The 26,398-nt window shown below is 41.7% G+C and overlaps 1 protein-coding gene across 1 annotated transcript in view; it reads right to left on the bottom strand.

The window, feature by feature from the left end:
* Positions 1-1,542: 1,542 nt before the first annotated feature.
* Positions 1,543-26,398, bottom strand: part of pou2f2a (POU class 2 homeobox 2a) — a 63,508-nt gene continuing 38,652 nt past the window's right edge. Inside the window, exons 2-16 of the mRNA XM_065471632.1 lie at positions 16,484-16,546; positions 16,268-16,296; positions 15,649-15,705; positions 14,370-14,495; positions 12,886-13,158; positions 12,630-12,744; positions 12,291-12,382; positions 11,138-11,401; positions 10,917-11,058; positions 10,432-10,580; positions 9,147-9,344; positions 9,015-9,063; positions 8,309-8,447; positions 5,624-5,697; positions 1,543-1,934 (exon numbers count right to left, since the gene is read on the bottom strand). Coding sequence (XP_065327704.1) covers positions 1,543-1,934; positions 5,624-5,697; positions 8,309-8,447; positions 9,015-9,063; positions 9,147-9,344; positions 10,432-10,580; positions 10,917-11,058; positions 11,138-11,401; positions 12,291-12,382; positions 12,630-12,744; positions 12,886-13,158; positions 14,370-14,495; positions 15,649-15,705; positions 16,268-16,296; positions 16,484-16,546 — 2,162 coding nt within the window. The remainder of the gene's footprint in view (positions 1,935-5,623; positions 5,698-8,308; positions 8,448-9,014; positions 9,064-9,146; positions 9,345-10,431; positions 10,581-10,916; positions 11,059-11,137; positions 11,402-12,290; positions 12,383-12,629; positions 12,745-12,885; positions 13,159-14,369; positions 14,496-15,648; positions 15,706-16,267; positions 16,297-16,483; positions 16,547-26,398) is intronic.

Genomic DNA, 26,398 nt, shown 5'->3' with positions numbered 1-26,398 from the left:
TTTGACACTGCTGAGGTTTTGTCTGGACACTCGTCTCCCGGGCGAATCCAGAGACAACGCTGCCAGAGGCGATGCTTTGGTATCCAAGAGTGAGTGACTGGTGGTAGATGAGCAGTCTGAAAGGTGACGTGATGGTGATGATGATGGTGAGCGTGTATAAAGGGTAACATTAAATTAAAGACAGCAAATAATAAATAATATAAATATAAATAAACCACACATCTGCCTAGTGTATATCCACTCCGCAGGCAGCATGAATCCTATTCGGGGTATACTTTGGTTTGAACAAAAATTAAAGATAATAATGATGATGATAATGATGATGATAGTAACCCATTAAAATCTGTCTCTGAGGGAAATCTGAGATACAAATAATCCCCCAAATCAACTGTGGATCTAACAAATTGACATTTAACAGCTAAATAACCCTTAAAATTTTGACCAGTATTTTCCTTTAACTTCAGTGGAGTTTCCAACTTTTACCAGAAGGGTGGTTTTTGCTACGAAGAAGGCTTTAATGAATACCAGAAAGTTATTTTTGTACTACAGCGAATACAGATTGGCTTCTTACCGGACACTAAAGTAATTATTATCGTAGTAAACCCCACCCATCTGCTGCTCCAGGCTCATTGAAACAGTCTGTTAAAATGTAAGGTAGGCTGACCACTGTAAAGCTGTAAAGAGAGAGGTAGGTACACATCCTGCACGTGGGTTCAACTGTAAAGTATGAAACTGTTTGAGTTAGATAAAAAAGAGCGATGAATACAAAATAATAGAAAAATAGATGTTTTGTAAATCTTCAGCTGAAGACGGAAAAAAAAGGAACAACAGAAATCCTGAGTGAAATGGGAAATGTTTGGCGTGACGTAGAATGAAGTAGTAAGCTGATCCTGGACAGATCAGAAAGTCTTTTTGAACTAAAGCTTTTCGCTCCGTTTGTTGGTTTTTTGTCTTTTTTTGGTTTTCAGTTTTTGGTATTCAGAGATTTTGGTTACATCTTTGTGTGTTTCTCTTCTAGCATATTTCCTTTCTTGCTTTTTTGTTTTTTTTAAAATTTGGTTGCAACCACACGACCTTCCGGGCTTGTTAAACAAGTCTTTTCTTTGCCTCCCATTTTTTTTTCCACACACAGTTTCAGTTTTCATCCCTGCCCTCACTGAGTTTTTTTTCTCCAGCTGTTAAAAAGCGTGGTGTTCACTTCTCGATGCCAAGCAAAAACACACCTCAGTGCCACCTCTCCAGCTGTAGATCAATATTTGGTTTCGAATTCCCCTCCTTCGTTCTGCAGTTCTCTCTATCCTTTCCATCCTACCTCTCTCTTTGCTTCCTCCCCGCATCCATCTGTGTATATTTTTGGCTTCAAAAGACGTCAGCAGGGAGATACAGAAAGAGAGAGACAGACAAAACCAGAGATGGATTGGACAGAGAGATGGCTTTGGTTCAAAGGCGAGGTTGTAAATTTAGATTTTTAAAGCTCCTTTAATCGTCCTCCTTCTCCTCCTCGTCCTCCTCTAATAGGATACTTTGGCTGTCAGTCGGGGATCAGTCGGCCATGGTCCCTCCCAGCGGTGGCGGCGAGGCTTCACTGAATGAACAGAAAGAGGCGGGACTTGAACAAGGAGACACAGACTCTTCTGGGCACGAAGTTGGGCTCATGAGGTTGCTGGTGCCAGCGGAAGGAGACTGGGAAAAGGAGGGCCTTGGGCCGCACACGCCACCACTGCCACCGCTGCTGCTGCTGACCAGTCCCATGACGGTTGTGGATGTTGTTGCCATAGAGCCGGTCACCATGGGGAGGAGAGTGGGTCGGTTGAGGAAGAGAGAAGGGCGGAGGGAAGAGGGGACAGAGGGACCCCCAGGTCCACCGAGAAGCATGTGACCTGCTCCACCTTCAAGGCTGGAAATGGGTAGCTGCCCACCGCTGGCTGCCAGAGCTGCAAGGCATGGAAGAGGGGAAGGAGAAGGTGGATAGAGGAGAACGGAGGACAGGAAGATGAAGAAAAAAATGGAAGATGGAAGATGAAAAAGAGACAGGATTAGGCTCAAGAAATGAGGGTGAGGGGAAGATTAAAAAATATTGCAAAAAAAGTGAATGAAAAAGTCAAAATTGACAGAAAAGGAAAACAAAGGTGTTTAGAACAAAGTTGCAAAGCGATCAGGGGAACAAAAGAAGAAGAGCATAGAGGACAGGGGAATAAATGCAGATGTGATGGGAGTGAAGAGGATGTAGATGTCAGGAAAAGGAAGAAGGGAGAGGAGAGGAAAAAAGAGAGACAGAGAAGGACAGGAACAGGGAAATTTCCAGGGTGAAATAATGATGGAGAATGGAAATAAACAAAGAGAGGATTAAAAAGAAGTCAGTGAACAGATCAGAGACATTAGTTACAGACAAACATTTAAAAATAGGTTGCTGAAAGTGAAGATGATTAAAGAAAGCCTGAATAACTGTGAAAGATTTTCCCCCTTTAATCATAACGACAGATAAAAAATATAAAGCTAAAGCAGGAGTGTCAAACATATGGCCCACGGGTCAGAAACAACCCACCAATTGAGCCCAGTGTGGCCCAATGGACTGGTTCCACAAGCATAAAAAGATGGCTCACTGTATTTTGTGTGAATCACTGTAAGTTTTAGAGCCCTCTTGCTAACAAAGAAACTACTCACACAACATCGCACCAAAGCACTGCAAGTTGGGCATACTTAGTTGCTCTAAGTTCATCTGAAGGACACAAGGGTAGTTGGTGTTTTGTGGTTTAGTGCCTCAGAGAAGAGTCCACATGGTCCCAAAAAATTAGCAGATGCACATTTATCCTTTGATGATGAAATTTAGATTACTCAGACTGAAGTGGACCTTTGTATACCCACTAATGTGGAAAGTATAAAATCCACATAAGATGGTTAAATCATTTAGTCTTCAGAAGAGGAAATGAGGAGAGAATTTGTTTTGTAAATCATCAATGATTGCTCAGAATGTGTTTGACACCCCCGCTCTAAGCCAAGACTCTTCATGATGACACTCAACCTTAAAATGCACAGAGACAAATGATCGACAGCAAAGGATGAAATCTGATTGTGATATTCACACACAGTGGATGTGAGACATTGCAAAAGCAGTAGTTTGCAGACTTTTAATAGAAAAACAATGAACAGGTTTATGTTAGATACAGTGCTCTTAAAAATACTTTCCCCCTTTGTGATTTCTTATGTCTGAGATTATCAAATAAATTTTGATATTTGACAAACATAAGCCAAGAAAATATAAAAATGCCTTTGAGGTCCAAAATCCGAAATCGTATTCTTTTTGAGCAGTTCGGATGGACTTCTTGGCGTGTTTTGGTTCTTAAACCGAGCTTCTTCAGGATTTTCTGGTAAAGAGCAGAATTCCTGTTTTCATCAGTTACAGCAAGTCGCCCTGAAGCAGCAAAGTAGTCCAACACCATCACACTGCCACCTCCACGTTTGACTATTGGTATGATCTTTTTATGAAATGCAGTTAGTTTTACACTGTAACGGGACTCAAACCTACAAAAAGTTCAACTTTTGTCTCGTCAGTCCACAGAATATTTTCCCAAAAGTATCGTGGATCATCCAAGATGTTTTCTGTTAAAAGTGAGACGACGTTCTGTGTTCTTTTGGGTCAGCAGTGGTTTGCTCTATTTTTCCCAGTCTCTTCCTTATTATTGAATCATGAACTCTGACCTTATCTAAGACTACTGAGGCGTGCAGCTCTATAGATGCTGTTCCGGGTTTTTTGTGAGCTCCTGAATGAGTCGTTGATGCGCTCTTGAAGTAATGTTGTACTCTCTGGAACTTTTAACGACTGTTGTAAGTTTTCTCATATTCATTTTTGAATAACGCACTCACTGTGGTTCGTTGGAGTCGCAAAGCCTTTAGAAATGGCTTTGAAACTCTTTCCAGAGTGATAAACTTTAATGAGTTTGTTTTTCAGATGTTTCTTCAGATCGTGGCATGATGTGTTGCTTTTTAAAATCTTTTGGCCTACTTCGCTTTGTCAGACAGGTTCTATTTTAAAGATTTATTGATTCAACCAGCCTGGCAGCGATCAGGTTGGGGTGTGAAACTTAACTCAGCCTTCCAAAAAACGATTTTAAATTACAGTTAGTTTATGATTGAATGAAGGGGAGCAATTCACCCCCACAGGGTCAGGTAGGTTCGGACAGCTTTGTTTTTACCTTAATAATGTATTTCCCTTAATTTCCCATTTACTCAGGTTATCTTTGTCTAATATTGAAAATCTGTTTGATGATCTGAAACATGTAACATTAACAAGTCAAAAAAGAAGAAGAAAGGAAATCAGTAATAGCGCAGACATTCTGTACTTAAGTAGAAGTACAGATACTAGTGTTGAAAAATAGTCAGGACTGCCTCTCATGCGTTACGTTTTAGGCTGATATCGGTTTGATGTCTGAAGGCTCGCAGTGATGTGAAATAATAACTCTCCTCAAATTCCTTAAACCAAAAGCAACGAGCCCGTTTTGAAAATGTAAGTAAAAAGTACAGATATTTGTTTAAAAATGTAGGGAGTAAAAGTAAAAAGTTGCCAAGTACACATACCTGAAAATTCTACGTAAGTACAAAGTAACAAAGTAGTTGTACTTTGTTACTCTCTGTTAGGAGGGTTAATGCTTTTCCACAGCACTATATTTCATAGCTTTTTATTACTTTTCAATGAGATAAAATCCCAGTACTGTTACAGTAGCCGTCTTTTCTGCGAGGTTACTGCTGCAAGCTTGTCAGGATAACCTGTCAATCTGTCCGAACCCTGCTGTAACACAGTGATACACCTGCCAGCGTTTGAATTCCAGTGTAATAATACACACTTTTATCCATTACATGAGAGTAAACATTTACAGCATGTGTGGCCCCAAAGGGAAGCAAACTGAAATCCTTTCGTGTCAACACTTCATTTCATCCCATCCTTTTTTATTTTTTTTTAAACTCAGGCTCTTCTCTCTTCTTTCCTTCAGCCTAAAACTCTATCAGAGCCAACAGTGCCAGAGCTGCAGTTTCCATAACAGACTGTATCCTTCTCATCAGCACATGGCCCGGAGGACGCCGGCTCTGAATGACGCTGAACAGAGCGCGAGAAAAAGGGGAAGGCCTGAATCGGCGCTATAGGGAGATGGAGCATGTGACGGATTCAAAGCTGAGCTTATTTGTGATGCTTAATTGATTTGGCAGCAGATCGTCTCTTTCAAAGAGGAGAATTTTGAGTGAAAACTAGTTATTTAGCCAACAGGCTTTGATATTGAGAGGGTGGGGATTGTGCCTGTTCAACTGTTTACTGTAAGCTGACTTGGCCTCCTAAGCTTTGCCATAAGGGGCTCTTGTCACTTTGTGATAATAGTGGGCTATTGTATGAGAATCAAATTGAATCTTTCACCATACTGAGCGATTCAAAAAGTTTGAGAAAGGAGGAGTAGTGCGTGCCGGGCTTGCTCTTGGCTACTGTCATACTGAGGCTTTGCAAGGAAATTCATTTTGGGCAGAATGGATGAAGGATGAAATGGGAAGTGGTCTTTAGAAATGGAGACTCATGAAGACTCGCTGGGCCAGAGGGGACAGTCTAACAACACACACTCATGCACTCAGTGACACAAACCTTGCATGGTTGCCAGGGGATTGTTGCCAATGAGGGCCTGGTTCATCCCTGTGCTTACTCCCATCATTGTGTTCCTGAAATGTGGATGGACAGCAAATTCACACACACATCCAAACATTCACTGATGTACAGAAACATTTTTCAGGTTAAATAACATCAAGAGAGCATTTGTCTGTGTAGGTTCTCAGTCATCCACATCATGGTAGTCGAGGCAGCTTGGAAAGAAAGGGCTCTGATGCATTTGTGGCTATGCGTCTGAGATGCAGGGAGATGCTAGATCCTGCTCCAAACTGTCAAAATTTTGACTTTAATTTCAATTGGGGGACGAGAACTAAATCACAGGGAGCCAAATAGAGTCGGCAGGGTGGGTGGAGAGTGAAACGTGCACCCATATGGCATTAAAAATCCTGCACTTTCATGTGATGCAGTTCAGGTCACCAACCCCTCTTTTTATGCTTTTTTGGGTCGGGACATCTTCCATTCAAAGCTGCTGTATAAAATGCTTCCAGTGACGATCCTCAACATGAAACACAAAAGTTGGGTTGAATTAATGCAAGCTCATATTTGGACAGTTTTGAGGTCAATAGAGAAATTACTGAAGTAGACTGGAACTTCTATAGGAATCTGAAAGCAGCACTGACGGTGAAGGAGGTCCAGAGGTGCACATGGAGAACTTGGACGGTTTGGTTTAGTATTTGACTTTTTTGAAACACAGCCACATGGGTTTCTGAGCAAAGCTTGCATCAGAAATGCTCAAGAAACATCTGCTCACATATGCATGAGGTGATGTCAGGTTAGAGATCATGGTCAAGTCAATTTGAAAAGGTCTTTTTTGCAGGTGATGGAATTCAGAGGGTTTGTTTAAAACTAACCAACAATAAGAAACCTTCAAAAAGTTTTGCATTAATTTTATATTCATGCTTTCATTCACTCCAGGAGAGCAAATGAAGAAGAGCTAGCTTTTCTTCCATCTAGGGATCCGACTAATTCCTGGAGTAATACCAAAATAATATCATGTATCAAAAATGGTTCTAGCTGAGTAATATTAAACTGAAATTTATTTAATAGGATTACAAGCAATGTTCCCTCTAAGCTGCGCACGTGCGCAATTGCGCACTGCTGGCACGGTCTGTGCGCACAGAAAATCTGCGTTGCGCACAAAAAAAATCTAACCTGAATTGAAATTAAAATTAATACTTTAACAATTCTGCTTAGCAGTGTTAGTCAGTAAGTGACTGGCTGCTCCAGTATGGGATTAGAACGATGCCACCTTATCCCATAGTCCAGCCAATAATGCGATTCACATTCGTATATACGCAGCTAATCAACGTGGTTGACAGGCTATGACAGCGTCCTTATGTGCCGACACCGGAGTTTTAGTTAGCAAAGCAGCGTGGCTGATGTGGAGTGAAGCCACGTTAATGACAACGTGTACAACCATTGGAGATGTGAGCAGGACAGACGGAGCAATTGACGGGAAAAGTGTGGACTTTATACCAGTTTTTAAATTGTGTTGAGAGGCCACGTAAAACCAGAGTTATGATAAAAATATCTGCAATGTTTGGTTTTCTTCCTGAATACTATCGTTGTTTATATTTACTGCGGGAAGAAACGGTAAAAACAGCGTTTTATAAGAAAAGAGGCTCCAAAGCACTCTCCACCTGTGAGCAAAAACAAACCCCCACCCCCTCTCTCTTTCCTATTCGTCCTAAAAAGTACCATGTCGACCAATCAAAAAAATGGTATGGCAACGTGGCATCTAGTTGTTAAGAAACGGGAGGACGTTTTAGGAGTGACGGCGGTGCTTTGAGATGTGAGAGATTTGAGACGTTTAGCGCAAATCTTGTGTAGTTAGTGTGTAGTGTAGTCAATAGTTTTGTTGTGTGTGTCAGAACAATGAGGCGACTACTGAATGTTACAGGTGTTACAGGAGTGATACATCTCCTGTTGTCAGGCCTGCTGGTATCAGGCTGTTGTTCTCCTTTATCTCATAGTGGACAGAAATTATTTTTTGGAGTGGCACAAATAATTTGTGTGGCATCAAATTTGATGCAGAACAGCTGATTGTTCTGTAAATAGTTTGAAATGTTTATTTAAAACGCCTTGGCTGCATTAAAAAATAGCTGCAAAAAACTTTGTTGTTTGCCAAACTGAGTTACTTTTTTGAGGAGTAACTATATAATTAATTGCCCAGCATTGGTCATTATATACTATATTTTGCAGACAGAGTTACAGGACTCTCTCCCAGACCACAGACTCATACTCATAATACAAGTCAGAGCTGTATTAAAAAAAATAAAAAAAAGAAAGTTGTGTTTTTGAAATTGGAGTTCAAGTTATTTTTACTTCCAATAGTGTTAACATACTACACAGGCCAATGGCTAGATTTTTTTTACATTTTCATTGTAAATGGGCTAAAGCAGTTTAAAAGTAGTCTAACATAAATGTAAATGCTGTAATTTGATTATTTTAATACACCATGTAACTTGGATGGATTGGATGTCGCTCTGATGTCGCTCACAGTGGTCCAAGGGATCGCTCAGGGAGTTTGTGTGTTCGCTCAGACACATGAAAAATTAGAGGGAACATTGATTACAAGGGACCAGAAACTGGAGATAATAATGTGGTGAACACGAGGAAAAACCAATTAGTAATTAAATTTCTCAAATTGTTATTGACACTCACCCAGCGTTGAGCCCAGAGGTCCCGAGGCTGGGAGGAGCTGGGCTGGCTGTGCTATGAGGAGGCGGAGTCACAGAAGAAGAAATGGCAACTGAGCTGACCGGAGTCATGGGGCAGGACGCTGACGGTGACGAACTGGTGCCTGAGAGAGAGAGAAGAAGAGTGATACGGATGTCACACAGCAGTGCACAGAAGAATTACAGTGTTATTACTAAATAAACACTTTGGTGACACAGTTCTTCATCAACAGCCAGGGTCCTGAACTATTCAAAGGTCTTCTTCTCACCATTCAACTTCACCTTCTGGTTGGCTAGTACTAGCCTCGACTCAACGGGCCAATAAATTTCCAGCTGTGTTTGCTACCTGTCAGGTCATCTGTCATATGTGTGAAGCCTGGACAGCTCACGGACGAATCATGACTCACGGAGGTAAACAACTCAAGATAAGACCAGCGCTTCTGTGCTGCTGTCAACAAAACATCCCTGTTTTCTGTTTCCAGTCTTAATGATTTTTTTGTCTCAGTGATGATTCTTCCATGTTTCATCAAATCAGCGAAACACTCAACAATACTGAAATATCAACTGTTCCCAAATAATGTCAGGACCAGACCGACCTTTGGGTTCAAAAACATAATTGAGAAGCAGCGCTCTAACCTTTAATAATTTATTGACGAGCGTCTACGCAGGCACAAACAGTTATTACAGCTCACCTGTTGTGCTGAGGCTGGTGGTGACCTGGGACAGACCCTGACTCGATATCTGCAGATAGAGGAAAAGAGAAATTAGGAAGTTCTTCCATCCTACTGCGAAACATCAGTTCCTGCATTGAGGGTGGACTGTACCATGTGCGGGCTGTAGCAGGGGGCTTTGTGCGTCACAACAGGCGAGGTCTGGCTGGGCAGTGGAGGGGTGGTGCTGCTGGAGGGGTTGATGCGTTTCTCTTTCTGCCGGCGGTTGCAGAACCAAACACGAATCACCTCCTTTTCCATGTTGAGCTGCTCCGCCATCAGCAGGATCTCCTCAGAGGTAGGCTTCTGGTTCTGAGGAGGAAGAGATCAAAGCGATGAGAAAGTACTGAAAACACTGCATGCAGTCAGAAGAAGGCTAATTAATAAAGGGAGGCTATCCAAAATAGGATGCTGGTTTATCACATGTAGAAGAGCTTTTTTTAAAAAGCCACTGCATTAGTATAACAATATGTTTGTATTAACTATTTATGGTGTGCTAATCTAAGGCAGGAGGTGTCAAACATAAGGCCCAGGGGCCAGGATTTGCCCAGCAAATCCTTCAATTAGGCCCACCGGATGACTTTGGAAAATGTAAAGTAGAACAGAAATTTTAGACTTTCAATTTATTTTCATAAGTTCATAAGTTTTGCAGCTTTTCCTAAGCCTAACCCGAAGAGTTGCGCTGATAGATTTCTGTTAAAATAGCAATTTCTCAGGGACTAAATGTGTAGTTAGACTAAACTGTACACTGGCAGAAAGGGCAGTTCCATTGGTCTGGCCCACATAAGATCAAAATGGGCTGGATGTGGCTCGTGATGTAAAATGAGTTTGACATCTCTGATCTACGGTGTGCAGTCCATCTACGGTAGTTTCCAAGAATCTGCTGCAGGTTTGTACAAGATCTACAGCTCTGATATGACGGCCTTTGTCCTTGTACTTTTTGTGTTCTGTGCTGGGCGGGTGTTTAGCAAGTTCATGTTTCTGCTTTTTATGAAACCGCAAGTGTTTAATTCAGAGAAAATGTTTTTTCTTCTTATTAAATATAGAGGCTCCTTAGCTCTTTAAAAAACTCTTTAAAAGCTCCAAATTTATAACGTATCCCTAAAAAGTGGTCGCCACATATTGGGCTATATTTAAATATTTTCCTACTTGTCGAATTTTAAAATCTTTGTAAAGCAAGAATTAAGAGTATTTAGGGTTAAAAACGGCCACATTCATGAATCTTATTGTCTAATAACAGCACTGGAAATTCCATGAAAGGTGTTATAAAGAAAATTGATTCAATTCTAACTTATTTCTATAAAACAAAAGTGGAAACCTGCATTATTTTATATTCAGGTCTAAAAATCGTACCTATTAGAGATTCAGGCTCAGTTTTGCTAATAACTTAATCTCCTACCGTGCAGAAGTTGCGCTCTAGGACTACTCGCACATTGGTCTCGATGCTGGTGCGTTTCTTCCTGCGTCGGCCAGGTAGACCCTCGATGCCCAACATGGGGGAGGAGAGAGAAGAAGGGCTGGGCAGCATGCTGTCTACCGCCATTGTTTCTGTGACAGAAACAGAGAAAGAAGGCATAAATGAGGGAAGTGTTTTTGGTGACATAAAGAATGATCACAAAAAGATCATTCAATGTCAAATTAAATTAAAATCCTTAAAATATGTGAAACACTACATTTTGACACTTTATCACTGATGGAAAACTACAGGCAACATTTTTAAAGTAGATTTAAAGTCTTTTTTTAAGGCTATTTCCATCAAAATGAAACATCCTGAGCTTATTTTCAAATGAAAGTTATTTTTAAAATACTGCTGACTCTCACATGTTCCAGCAAACAAAGATGAGTGTGCTGAGTGTACACCAGCAACAAAATACTTCTTAGTACCTGCGTCACTCAGCCACTTCTCGAGGAGAGGCTTCAGCTTGCACATGTTCTTAAAGCTCAGGTTGAGAGCTTCAAAGCGGGAGATGGTGGTCTGGCTGAAATCGTTGCCGTACAGTTTTCCCATAGCCACACCAACATCGCCCTGATGGAGATAGAAAATTTGTGTCACTGTGCAAATACATGCAGACTTTTTCATGCAAACATGCCTTCCTTCTTCTTACCTGGGTGAATCCCAGCTTTATGCGGCGCTGCTTGAAGGTGCGGGCAAACTGCTCCAGCTCCTCTAGATCACTGGGTTCTTCCCCCATGTGACCGCCATGACCCCCATGACCTCCAGAACTCAAGCCGGAGGCTAAGGAAGAAGCCATGGCGCTGCTGGACGCAGAGGTAACTCCTACAGATGTCACAACACCAACACCGCTGCTCCCAGTGGCAACTAAAGAGCCTCCACTGCTGCTGCTTCCAGCATCGCTGCTCTTCTCTCTCTGTGATGTCAGCAGAAGTGAGACAAAGAGTATATGCATGATTCATTCAAACATTCTTTATGTGCTGGTAAAAAAAGCTCACACACTTTTCCTGAGAAACATGCACATTCATTTTCTAGGAATGAAAGAAAATTGAATGAGGTCATCGGCTAGAAAACATGCTCAGAAAAATAAAACACGCCCTGGTTGCTATAACGAGATCTTTTACTCTAAAAAGGAGAGAGAGAAAAAAACATTATTTAGAATTTAGAAACAGCGTCTGTGGTTGGCTTAGGACCAAGAGAAGCCACATATTGCCTGTCAAAGCTTTGACCCTGCGGGCTGCGGGAGTGTCAGCTAATTGACGAGACATCATGCACGATATCTGCTGCTACGCAGCTCATTTACATTCACATCTGTTGTGTCTGACACGGCTTCATCACAACTTAATCAAAAATCTGTAACAGCCTTTGGATGTGTGAGGATGCATTCATGCATCACGTTATAAAGGATAAGGGGTGAGGATACAAGATACCTCATTGGACCAGAAATGGCATCTATTTTGAAAAGAACATGCTATGCAATGCATGATTTATTGAGCGTCTTCCTTGACATTTTTCAACTGGCAGGACGGTTGCATCACAGATGATCTATTAGTTCTTCATGCAAACTTGTGCTGCTTTCGAGCACAATGACATTAAGGTGTGTTTAGCATCCTGCAGGTACTTCTGAGGCAGATAAATCCTGATAATGGTGAATGTCAGTCTGACAGAAACTCTGTGGTTCAAAGATTCTCATTTAAATGAAAAAAAAAACCATAATGTGTTGTAATTTAGGTCATTTGCATGTTTCGATTCTCTCTCTCTCTCTCTCTCTCTCTCTCACACGTACACACACAAAGATTTCCTACCTGTGCTTGGAGCCCCAGGCGAGGTGGTGATGTCAGCAGTCCCCCTGGGCTTTGTTGAGGTAGCTGGATCAGATTTGGTGTCGAGAGCAAACCTGTAAAAACAAATCAAACACTTAACAAGCCAAATATGCCAACTTCCCTGCCAAAGTTTGGCTTAATGAGTTCATGGGTGGATGAACTCATCGAAAGGTGAAAGCAGCACGGATGATTCACCAAAAACTTTGCTGTTATTAGGAAATATGACACATTTCCTAACCAACTTCACCACTTTAATCCCAGTGAGACAGTGAGGGGTCATTTTTTGATTCTCAGATGAATTCCATGTAATTTTTTCCTCACCCTGCTGTGGCTGCTGTGCAGGTGCTGGCTGTGACAGGAGGAACTGGGCAGGAGACTGGAGAGGGTGACCCGGCATTAAAACCAGCTGCTGGAGCTGCAACAGCTGCTGGATGTCCTGCGACGCAGCACAAACGCATTTTAATACAGAGCAGTAATAAAGTCGGGTAAAGATGAGTCAGTTTATTAATTTAGACTTATTAATTATGGACACGAAAGAGAAGTCAATCAATAAAACACTCTTTCAAGCTGATGGTACCTGCGCTGTGAGCTGGATTGGCTGTGACAGGGCCAGCTGTGGCGGTGGAGGCGGAGCTTGGACTGCTTGCTCCTGTTTGGTTTGCTGCTGCTGCTGTTGTTGGGATTGCGATTGGTTTTGTTGCTGCTGCTGCTGGTTGGCTTGCTGCTGCGCGGCGGCGTGGGCAGCGTGAGCGGCATGGGCGGCGTTCGACTGCTGAACGGCTGCCGCCAAGAGCTGAGCCTGCGCCTGTTGGAGGAGCAGCTGCTGCTGGGCCGGGAGAAGCGCAGCAAGCTGGGAGAGAGCAACAGTAGGAGGAGGGAGAGGAACGAGGACAGTGATGGGAAATGAGAAGAAGATATAAGCGTGCACAGTGAGAGGGAAATGGAATAGGAGAAATAAAAAAATAATGCAGGACGGCAAAAGTTGGAGAGAGAATAGATAGTATCAGCTATCATTCAAGGAACACAGGTGTAGGTGAATCTGTTAGCGGACAGTAAAAGCATGCCAGAGCAAGACAAGCAAAGAAAAGGAACCCACTTAGCTTCAAAGTACATTTAGCTGAAATTCAAAAACACAAAAACACTACAGGTAGTGCAAGGTCTTCTGGTTTGTCAGGAAGGCCTTATTGAAGTTACCTAATGCTAAATCGTTGATTGCACTCTCTGTTTTTCAGCAGTGCATCACTTTTGGAGTAATGTAAGCAGAGAGCAGCTCACAAATGTGTGTTTTTATGGAAACACTAGAGAGGGCAGAGCCAGGCGAGGAGTGTGGAAAACAATCCTGACAAGTTTTATTATTGAAGAGACTACAGGTGAGTGTATGGCATCTAAAGCAGCCCATTTTCTCAAACATAGACATAGTGGCGTGTCAAATGGGTTCCAGTATGTGTATTTCCATGTGATCAGGTCAATTTAGTAAACTCTGAATTGGTAAAACCTAGATGACCTATTTTTCTTGAGATAATTCCCTTATTTATGTATCATTTTTATATTCTATTTAAACTTTCTTATCTATCACATAGATAAGGCTGTTTCGTGTTACAGTTACTACCTTTAACTGCATGTTTTACCCATTTATTTGCTACTTTCTTATCTAAAAGCAGTGGTTTGAAAAAATATAAAAAGTTAGATTTGTCTGCTTTTGTTGTTCACTAGCTTTTGCGACTCGGCAGATGTTTTCTTTTCTGATCAAATTCCAACTTCTGATTTTAAACATTTAAAGTAACGCTATCTAATCTTTCATGCACTACTTGGAAAACCCAGAAGCACACAAGCACAAGCACACAAACTGTGTCGTGTGGATCAGAGGTAATGATAAATTTACATTTAGATGATGGCTTTGAGACTAAAACCTGCAAATACACAGATTACAGATTACAACAACACCAGCTGGAAGTGCTGCATGTTTATGAACGATAAACTGTTCCCATCTATGTGTTGGCCAGCAGCAGTTTTCCTAATTTTGATTAATGTAATTTCTTCTTTGTGTGTGTGTTTTCTCACCCCTGCTAGCTGACTTCCTGCAAGCATCAACTGTGTGTGGTGGTGTTGAGCCTGTTGCTGTTGCTGAGAGGGCGGTGCCGGAAGTGCAGTGCTGTGTGTTATCTCAGAGCCATCTTCAATCTTTCCCTAAAAGAGAAAACACAGGCATTATTTTACAACCTCACACGGCAGCATGCTCACCATGCTTATCTATTAAAAAAATCTGATTTTTGTGATGATTTCCAGGTGAGAAATCAGAAATTATAAAATTCCGATGGTTCACATAATCCCTCTATTTCAGATTGTACGGAATCTGCGCGCATCTCCGCATTAGCAAGGCTGGTGAATCAGCTCATTCCTCTGAAGTGGATTTGAAATGACACGCGTACCTCAGAAGACAACTCCTTCTTGCTGTCAAACGTTTTGCAAGTGTGTACCTCTGGTATCACATGACCACAGAAAACATTTGACTAAAAGGTTTTTAAAAAGTGACCAAAGCTTAAGTGTTTTGGGAACCACTCTGACTTGGACTATGTCCGTCAGATTGCAAAGATCCGAGGAACATAAACCAGATTATGGTAAAAAAGAAAGGTCAGAGATCCTCTCTTAGTTCTTCTTGTGTCTGTGACTGTGAACTCCAGCCTCGCCATCTGCCTTTCTGCTTACCCCTGAATCATAGATTGAATCTTTTGTCGGTCATCTGTCCAAAAATCCAGGTCAATTTTCCTCGTATTTATGTTGTCAGAAAAATTCCAAAACCCGCTGACCTCTAGCTACCATTACGTGCTCGTGTCTCGTCACTGTCCATCCATCAAGGTTGGAGTTTTTGTCTATCACTCACTGCCACCTGGTTCATATCCAGTTTCCTTACTGGCTTGTCTTTGCAGGATTTTTCTTCGTTGAAGTGGTAGGTGTGGAAACAGCAGCGTGATTTGCATATTAGATTTTTTTTTTGTGGGTGTGTGCATTGTGTTGGCAAAGGCATATAATACAAGTGTAAATGCGCATTTAAACAAACATATGTGTTTATACAACATTACATAATCCCAGAGATGCACAAAGCTCCTCCTGTTAAGACTGTGTTACTTTCAATACACAGAAACAAGCACTGAAAATAAACTGTGCAGCATTTATCAAACTATTTATTTGTTATAAGGAAATATTTTCAGTAAAGAAGGGTTTTAAATGGTGACTTAATGACACACACACACACACACACACACACACACACACACACACACACACACACACACACACACACACACACACACACACACACAGCATGCCTGATCAGGCTCACCTTGTTGCCAACTGGTGTAGGAGAAAGGCTGAAGGGGCTTGTTTTCATTGTCTGAGCCTGCAGCAAAACAATGAAAAAATGCATCGCATATCAAAGAACCGAAGTGTGATGACACATTTAGAAGAAATGACATCCTGTAATCTCTGTCAACAGATTTCCAGCGAACCAGTTTCATGGGTGAGGCAGATTAAACCATTTATTACAAGTTAACAAGAATGAACGACAGAAAAGAAAACACTGAGACTGGACAGAATTTTAAGAGAAGTTATAATTTTGGTGTCCAGGGACACCCCCCACCCAGGATTAATAACCCATTGTGAAGAAGGGGTCCTCAGAACAGTTTGACATATATCATAAAATTGTACTCCATCTATAAAAAGTGGATTTATGCTAATAAAAATGTTTCTTTGGATTTGATCATAATACAGTTTGCCCTGAAAATCACTCTTGCCTCTCATGGTGCAGTTATAAGGAGACAAAAAGATGGAATGAGGCCTAAACCAGTTACATCTGCGTCAGGATTGTTGTAGTCCACGTCCCCAAAAAGTTGAGCACAGTGCAAGTGCATCATCAGCGAGTACATGCTCAGTATCTTTAATGAGAAAAGTAAAATACCCACCTGCTCATCGGGGCTGTTTCTGTCAGAGTCTGAAACAAACAGCGACATTTAAATGACTGATTAGCAAGAATGCGTGCTCGTGTGTTTGTGTGTTGCACACTTGCATAACATTCACTGGAAAATTTTAGCCTACTGCTTTCCTGTTCAAGCCTGTTTAAAGAGATTAGATAACTGAACCGTCCACACCGTGACTGAACACGAGTATGTGTGCTGTACCTGAACTGTCCCCTGGATAGTCAGCTCCAGGCTTTTCCTCCCCTGCTTTGGACATCCTGATATCTGCAGGAAACACACACAGATATCCATCAGACAGGTGCATGAAAAACACTTCAACTGGTATGTTGCCTCCACAGCTGACGATCAATGTGGGGATAACATGGTCCCAGCATGCAGGGGAACGGGAGACATGACACATGCACACATCTGGAAGTTTCTAATGTAGCTGAGCTCATGTAGACTGGAATTTGGCTAATATGTTTCCATCTGACGTTGCCTGTATTTTCTTATGCTGCTTTTTAATTTAGCTTATTTATTTTTTTGCTTTGCTTTAAATGATAATAGTTTTAATGCCACTATTTTGTCTTCTTTTTAGTTTTGTTGCATTTCTTTAATGTTCACAACGTAAATTATTACTGCTTGCTCGCTATGCTTTTCTGTGTCAGACCCGTGGAGCACTATATTGCATCATTAATTTGATATTACATTTAATTACGAAACACATTTCCAAGGAAGGAACTCATGAGGGATTCCTTCAAATGCCTCTTGAGCTCAGGCTAATAACCCACAGCTCACAGCCTAAAACGTGTTGTAACATCTATTTTTATATCCAGGAATTTCAACCTTTTAGTCACATTTAGTGTGAAAAGAAATAACAAAATAAAACCTGCACTTTTACAGTTTTTTATTACATTATGAAAACTTTAAGCACACAAAACTTGTATTACACGTCCATCCGATCTCAAAAGTCTTCTTCCAGCTGGCCAATTTACAGCAAAAGGATATGAACACTCGGTGCGTCCTGCACAGGAGGTCAGCTGCCTCCTCTGTGTTGGAGTGGCTGAACTTTTGTGCTTTTTGCTATTATGCAGGTCAGAGTAACTGTGAAAGTTCAACTAAATGAAATGCTGCCATAAAGCTTTTGAATTTGAAAGAATAGTGTGCAAACCAGGGTGACTCAGCACCAACAAATATGCGTGTAAATAAGTTGTTGTATGTTTTAAGAAAAAAAGCGTTTGAACACCGAAATAATGAGACTTTCATTTCATCGTGTTTTGTATCCTGGACACAGGCAAGACAAAATCTCTTCTAAGCAAAAAAACTTTATGCCCCACCAGCAAAACTGAAGATATCGTGCTCTAATTTAGCTCTTTAAATGTAAACTTTATTGACCCGGGAGGTGGAAGCGGGATTAATAGTCAACGTTTCATGGCAGGTATCATCCTAACTACCTCTGCTGTTCCTTCAGTTTGTGGCCACTTCTGGGACTGCAGTAGTAATTGGTCCAGGAAGAACAACGCCACATGAAGTGCTTACCTGAGCACCAGACATTACTCAGCATCACTGCAGACGCCTTCTTGAAAAAAAAACACGCTTTCACCCCCTGCACTTAACTTCTGTCTTTCACTTTTTTAATTAATATTCCCTCTTGTGCTCAGGACTTTCATAATAACCGTCTCATCTATGGCATCGGTTTAACTGGAAAGGATGTATGCTGATAATGGCAGTAAGAAGGAGCTCCAACTCTGAGGTTAAAGTGAATCAATGCACTAAATCTGTTTTGTCTTCAGCACAAAGTTCATGCAACTGACAGGAAACACAACAGGGAAAATAATCAAAGTACACCACATAAAAACACAGCTGACATCCGCAACCATATTGTTTTCCCTCTGTGTAATAGACATATCCTAAATACACAACTTCCCTCCTGTCCCTACAGGTTCAGTCTTCAGAAATAACCCCCCTCCCTCCCCCCAGGGATAATTATCTGAGCTCCAGATAAATATGCGGATCTTTATGAGGTTGTTTCTTCTAAATGTTAATGTATAATAGCAGGAGACCATCTATGTTTAGTTAAAAAAAAGGCCAAATATAGATTTAACTGTCAAAATCTAAGATTTTTACTCTATTCTAGACCAAATGAAATATTTTTTTTTAAAAAGGTCAATTTTTGCATCATTACATTAGAGTACAAAATCATAAACTGGTCCTAAGCCACAAACCACAGCGCAAGCCTCCCTGTCAAGGGTACAACAGCAGCACCTTTGAGGGTATCGGCCCAGTGACAAGCAGTTTTTACCCTAAAAGTCCACATTATTCTCTGAGAGTGTGGGAGAGGACATGATTGAACACTTTAAAAAACAAAAGAAGTCCTTTTGGGAATTATATCGAAGGGTCACGAACAATTTCAAGGTGTACTGAAAGATGGTGGAGGGCAAGGGAAAAAAAGGGGGAGCAGGGGTTACGCTGAGAAAATGCTGAAAAAGAGTGAAAGAGAAAAAGAGAATAAAAACTCTAATAACAGATATCGGTTTAACAGTTCTTGGGTTCTATTTATTTCTTAAGATCTTTAAGAAATTGCAGATTAGAATCAACTTCAACCTGAAAGTCACTTTTTGCCTAAATTACATTTTAGAAATGACGCAAGAACAAGTCTGCAAAATGTTTGTGTTATTACGATCATCCCGCCATTATTAAGAAAACAAGCAAACACCCCTTTGGAAGTGTTTAGTCAGGAGAGATCCTGCAGTTGCATAAAGAGCCCAGTTGGGGGCAGCACTCTCTTAGACATCCTCTGCGGGAGCCTGTCGATGTGAGTGTTAGTGTACCAAGCACAGCACACACACTAATGAGGCGTATAAAAAGTGACTCTTGTATTCATTTGTAGATAATAACTGAGAGGTAGAAAGAGGTGTTTTAAAGGTGCAAAGACCTGCTGTCAGCGAGCAGCCGGACCATTCAGAAGACTAAAAGTGCACTTGAATGTATTTATCCCCAAAGATGAAGAAATATTTCATCTTCAATTTACTGAATGAGATGGTTTTTAGTTAGAAATGTCACCTTCAGTAAAAAATTCAGAAAAATGTTTTCTTTGTAAGGTTGGCACTTTAAAAATACAAAAAATAAAGCTGGTGTTAAAAAAATCCTCTTAATTTATCCGTTTGATTAAATAAGCTCAGCTCAACACTGTTAATCAAACTTACTGTTTTTATATATTTCATATCTGAGAAATTATTTTTGATGCAACATTCGACCTTGGACAGTTTAAAAAGTGTAATATTACTAATACCACCGCTTTCTCTAAAAACACCCATATGTAATGTTATTACCATCACCACGACGACGCAGACAGCCGAACCTTCAGAAAAGCTCTGTGTCAAAATACAATTCACTAAAACGCCGCCCCCATTTAATTCAAACACGGAGTTAAATTAATACACTCCACTTCAAACACGCACGTTACCACTCCGGGCTCCTTCATCCTCTCAGGATATGAAGAAAGGGATCCCATAAAATCATTTTATCAGCCCCCTCCTCATAACGCCTCAACTGGCCCTAACCCCTTTGGTCATGGAGACTTTTAACCCCCCCATCCCCCAACCAACCAACCAACCATCCATCCATCCTCATTCGTCCTCATGTATGCCAACAAATCAAACAGCCTGAACCCCAAATGTCACAGATGTCCAGTGCACATCAGAGAGCATGTTTTAAACCAAACTGCATTATACAAACGAACACGTCTCTGCATCTGCAATCTGCACATGTATACCCCCACCCTACCCCACCCCTCACCCAGCTCTGGTTTTGAGTGCTTTTCCTTTAACAATGGCAATATTAGCGGATTTAGGAATAAAATTTCATTCCAAGTTATAGTGACCACCACCCCAGCACACTCCTCCACCCTGAGGCAGTTTAACAGCAGTTGCATGGATGTAAGGTAGACCCCCCCCCATCCCAATCCCTCCTTACTCATCCTATCAGTGCTAATAACAGAGGGGGGGAGGAAGAGGGGCCACTGGGCAGATGATGTATCTGTCTTGTGGGGCTGACATGGACAGCCTGCCCCTGTGTGTGTGTGTGTGAGTGAGAAAGGAGGGGGGGCATAGGGTCACTGTCAGGGAATTAGAAAAGAAGGACCGAGTGAGAGAGAGGGGAAGAGAGGGTGCAGGATGGCTGGAGGGGTCCTACACTCAGCCTCCCCTCCCTCTGCCTCCCTCCACCTTCTTTTTGCCCACCCACCCCGCCTCGGTCACGCCTGTCAGGGGCCGGTGACAGACGGCGCGTGGGTTCGCGCGCGTGTGTGTGTGTATGTATATGCCGCTGCCGTTTGGCGTGTGGATGTCAAAGGTCAGGCACATGGTCTCAGCCACCTCCCGCCTCGCAGTCAAACACAAACAAGCTGCCTGCCGCCTGCCTTTTCCACCTGTCCCCCGTCACATTCAGCGCCGAACAAACACACCCGCAGCACCAACGAGCAAATCTGCAACTGCTGTAATGATGAAAAATGTAATGTCAGCTACATTGTGACAAATGAAGCCAATGAGGCAGAAGCGTGAACGCAGCACGCAGCCAAACACGCACACACGCTTTTAAGTTTTTCTCTTTAAACTTTACTCTGATTTCTACTGTCTGCAACAAAACCTTAACATACATAGCGTGTACGAGCAACTTTAAATTATAAAGACGCAGGAGCTCTTTAAAAAAAAGTTGTTTAAAATAATGATAAAAATCAGACATTTAGAGCTTTGTCTCTTAAACTGAAAGGTTTCTTGGCATTGCCGTAAGTCCAAATAAAGTATATCTGACACATTCAAGAGAAACAAATGGTTGTAGATGGCAAGTCTAGAGGATTAGCTAACATATATTTCTTGATTACACTGATTAGCTTCCACTCATCTGCTTTTGTTCATCTGCCTTTCATAATAATGGTCATGTTGGTTTGCAAAACCATGAAAGTACAAATTCAGGTCTCCTTTAAAAGTTTTACTTTGCACTTCTTTTTTTTTGCTGCTTCTTAAAATACACTGATGTCTTTAACTCAAAGTAGGAACATCTGCCATCACAGCACAGTCTACTGTGCTGCCTATACGTGACTACATTTCTCACAAACACACAGCTTTATGTCTCATTTTAATGACTATCACGCAGCTGAAGACAAACACAACCCAAAGAATGGAGCTCAGAGGATGAGCACACAGATGTTTGCATTTTATGAGAATGCATTTTGCTTTATATTAGCTGTGAAGCTGCTGCAGAGATGCTGTGGACTGTAATAGCAAAGTTAGGGAACTGAATACTGAAGCAGAAGAATGGGACGGTCAAATAACTGCACAGAGCATATTTTACTTCTTTTGTGGTTTACATTTATTTTGTGTGGTTGATCAGGCCCCTGATATGTTTTCCAGACAGGAAAATATCACAAAAATCCAAATTTCTGATTAGTTTTAACTTGAAATAATTGATTCACACTCTTCAAGTTCTTCTGAGAATAAAACAAGAATTCAGGTGTGAAGCTAAAATAAAACTAAATTCACAACATACTTAGTCTTAAAATATCAATAAGGGCATTTTTCAGCCAGTCCTACAGCAAACAAACACATTATGTTGCTCTACAGTGATTTCTCACTAACATTTCACTAGAAAATGCTTGTTTTTAGATAACTGGTGATCATATTTGAGTGCAAAGACACTGAAATTTAGCCACCAACCTACTTGCAGCATGCCTGCTGCTTTTACTGCTACCGTGACACTCAAACACAAACTGTGTTCCAGCCTCCTATTTGCATCCCTGCTCCTGCACTTTGTCCCTCACCTTACTTTGTCCTCCACTGAGTCCATCCTTGATTTATTCTGATCTCTTTTCATTTCCCCTCTTCCTTTTCTCCCTCAGCTGCAACATCTCACTTGAACTTCCTCGTCTAACCTTCCCCCCTCCGTCCGAACCCTTCGACTCGTTTGCCTTACCCTAATTCCTTCATTCCCTCCTGCCTCTCTCTGTCAAATTTAATCTCTAACATCCCGTCTCTGCCCTCACATTCCCCACCTCTCCCTAAGAATATAACCCCCCACTTACGCCACCTTCAATCCTATGCTGTCCTTTAAAGTCTCGAATATTTATTGAGCTTCTTCAAAACAATTCAACGTGCTGGTGGATTATGTGAAAGCTATTTTTGTGGTTGAAGGTGAGTTAGATCCTGGAAATCTTGTTTGCAAAAGCCCACTCACCCAGACCCCCTCCTTCACCCCGTAGACTATATATATATATATAAAGATGGAAGGCGCCACCATGACAGCAGTCCTGTTTTGTAGCCTCAACTTGAAACTAGAAACTGAGGCCACAAAAAGACAAAAAAATCAAGTGAGGTCATGGAGTTATTATCTCACAGACTTCTATATGCATCTGTCTGAATTAACAAGTTTAAAGCATTTCCACTCTGACCTCATCACGATTAGAGAAATATTGTAAAAACACAATTTAAGTGATTTCACGAATATTTAAAAATTACAGATTAATCTTTTTTTATAAAAAGCCCCGATCAAATTTGCACACACGCCCCTAAAGATTGTTAAAACTTCATACTACACCGCTACAAGTACTGAGGAGTATCCGGGCTATTTTATACTAAAGCTGTAGAGTGAATTAAACTGAAAATCTTCACATTTCTCTGTGATTTCACTATTTATTTACCTCTCTCAGTATTTTCGGTCTTATTTAGTTTTCAGGATGATGCTGCTAAGAGTCTTAGCTTCCTAGTATTAGCCTCTCCTCTTTTTTTTTACCCAGTGAGATGCTAGTTTGACAAATTATTAGTGGTTTTCACATTAACACTGTCCAGCAAACACAGATTATTTCTGTCTTGGTGTAATGTTAGCATCATTAAAACTCTTATTTGCCCCTGTGTTGTGTTCTCGGCCTCACTTTTTTTGTTGTTGTTGCGTGATCTCTGTAACCCGCCCTCCCTGCCTCCCCTTCTCCTTCAGTAGTGGTCAGCTGCAGCGGTCATGGCACCACTGGACAGCGCTCTGCTAGCACAGGACACATAGACCCGTTGCCAGGCAACAGCAATGAAAGATCACAGTGCGTGCATGTGTGTATGTGTGTGCAGCGTGTGTGTGCATAGCTCACATGTTTTGTGTGTACCTGTGAGAGTGTTAATCATTAAGAATAAACATGTTTCCCTGCCTGTAGCTGAGACTTTGTGTGAAGCAAACAAAGTGGTGCATGCTAATGTCTCCACTGCTGTTTACTCTTTAACAGTACGTATTAAAAGATTATTTGTGCCTTTTTTTTTTTATTCCAGGTGAGGTTCACATTTTATCACAGTCAGGCAAGAAGAGGGTTAAACCAGAACCAAACAACTAATGCGCAAAGACTGTGCAATCACTGAGTTTTTTGGTTGGAAATCCTAACAGATTAAGATAAATCAGGATATTTTTGGCTTTTTGGGGGCTTTAAAAACACGTTTTATTGTTCCAATTTCATTTAAATACAAAAGATGAGCTACTTTGAGTGTTTTTTTTTTCAAATGATATCAACGGCTTCTCTTAAAAAATAATTTCATCTCAACTCAACCGTCCCTTTCAGGGTTTAGTGAGGCTCATCTGTAAGATAATATTCATCCTTAGGTATATTTAGTCACGAAGCTGCTTTCTCACTGCTCCCCGAGAATAAACGAGTAATGTTTTGTGTAGACAAAGGTTTGTTAGTGATTCATGTTTGAGTTTACGCACAACTGGAAAGTACTGCATTCGTATGATGTTCTGTGCACCTTGCATGTGTGCATGTGCGTGCATGCGCGCGAGTCAGAGCGATTACACGGGTGTGTGTGCAGCTGTATGCATGTATGTGAGCGCGAGCACGAGGCCGAGCGCTTTCCGAATATGTCTCCAGAGTGTTTATTATATCCGATACAGTACCTCTTTCTCGCACCACATATTTCTGTGCCGATCGATTCCTCTGACTCCCGACAAGACAATAATCGCACCGCCCTCCCTCTCTCCTTCTCTCCACCATTATTACTGCCCTCCCCAAGGAGCACAACGCAGGGATGGAGGGATGGAAACAGAGAAATAAAGGGAGGGAGGACAAGGTGATAGAGGAAATGGCCACTGGGTGTTACTTCCTTTTCCAGAATCCCTGCATTGGGGTAAAAGATGGAGGTGAGAGGATGAGGGAGGAACAGGGGGATGTTGGAGGGGGGTGGAAACAAATGAGCTAGAAGGATGAAGACAACAAGCAGAGGGTGAACATTTTGGGGAATTTTGGTGGATAATAGGGGAGGCTGAGAGACATGACAGAGATGGTTTCAAAGCGAGAAAACAACGGGAGTAAAGGGACAAAAAATTGCAGGGTGGTGATGGTGAGAACAGAGAGATGGCGATGGCGATGGGACAGAAGGGAAGACGCGCGAGAAGCGAGAGTAAAAACAAATGAATGACAAAAAAATCCACGATGAACAGGTAGCAAAAATGTAGGGATGTGGGTATAATGGCTGAAAGTGGAAAAAATAATGAGGTCTGCTGAAGAGAAATTTAGAGAAAAAGAGGGAATTGTGGCTAGAAAGAGCAGGCGCAAGTGAATGGGTGAGTGAAGGGATGCTGGGACAGAGATGCTAAGAAATAACTAAGTGTAGATATTAAAAGGGAAACAACAACGGAGGAAGAAGCAACCAAAAAAATTTCAAACATGGGCGATAATGGCAATGAAAGAGAAAGAAATTACAGGCGAGTGCGGCACAAATACAGAAAAAAAATTAATAAAACAGATGTGTGGAACAGAGTGAGCTGCAGTGTGACAGAGCATCTTCACAGGAAATAGCAGGAGGGAAAAGATAGTGACAATTGGGCTAACAAAGATACACAGCCTTGCCTTGATGGTGTGTGTGTGTGCACGCGTGTGAGAGTGATTGGATGAGGAGGGAGAGGGCAGATTGTGTGCAACACAGTCGATGACAAAATGAACCGACATAGTGGACAGAAAGATGACCAAAAAATGAGATGGTGCAAGAAAGAAAGGACGAATAAAGGCCGTGGAGGCGAAATGTGCAGGTTCCACGTCCGAACTGACCTGGACCGCATCGTCTCCATCTTTGCATATAAACTTGTCACAAGAAAAGAGTCAGAAATAAAATCATACTTGTATTTATTCCTCCTTAAAATGCAGACGATGTATTCTTGCTTCCCCGCAAAATTTGTTGGATTTGATGTTGATTAAAATGCTTAGAAATTTAGTTCAACTACAAGAAAATAAATATACTGCAACAGGAGCAGATATATGTCTAAAATACAGACACAAAGACTCAGGATCAACTGGTTTTCATTCTTATTTGTGCTACAGCTATTTCAGCACTGAATCAGAGCCAAAATCCTGCTGTCTCGTTTTCGGCTTGACCACCACATTTATCCGATGGGGGCTGAAAGGATCTCATAAGTCCAAGGATGGCAGAATTTTCTCCACCCATAGAAGATCATATTATCCTTCAATTTGGAGTTATGAGGTTGTCATGTGACCGCGGGGATATTTATGTTCGGAGTATTTGGATTCGGGGTGAAAATCCCAGTGCAGAAAAAAAAGCCTGTAAATCCACTAAAACCCTCGTTTTGTTTTTGTCACTGTGATGAACTGCGCGCACCTTTAATTGTGATTCCACCTCTCATCTTATTGCTTTCTTTACAAACAGGGAAAGGTCTGCTGGCTCTACAAGTGCAAACAGATGAAGGAGTGACTGAACGAGGTGCGCCGAAACCAGGCCGCCATCCTCTCCTCCAGCCGTGCATGCCCGGTGATCTATAGTGCGTGCCGCGAGCCGATAGACGGCGAGGTTTACAGGTTTATCGATTGGACCCGACTTAAATTGGCTCCCAATTAAACAGAGCGCTTATTTGACCTCTTTACCCCTTCCTGTCCTCTCCTTTCCTGTCCTGTTAAATATCCCCCCTACCTCCATCTTCTCCTTATTTCCCCCCCACCTTCCTCGCCACTGAGCTTCTCTCCATCGACACATCCATCTCTCGCTCAGTGTAATACCTCTACTCCCTTCCCCCTTCGTCTATGACCATCACCCCATCCCCATTCTCTGTTAACAGCACCTTCCCCCCTCTATTTAAACCCCTCTCTCTCTCTCGCTCATC

The sequence above is a fragment of the Pelmatolapia mariae genome, linkage group LG22 (genome assembly GCF_036321145.2).
Source record: "Pelmatolapia mariae isolate MD_Pm_ZW linkage group LG22, Pm_UMD_F_2, whole genome shotgun sequence".
NCBI lineage: Eukaryota > Metazoa > Chordata > Actinopteri > Cichliformes > Cichlidae > Pelmatolapia > Pelmatolapia mariae.
This window is presented reverse-complemented; position numbering and strand designations above follow the sequence as displayed.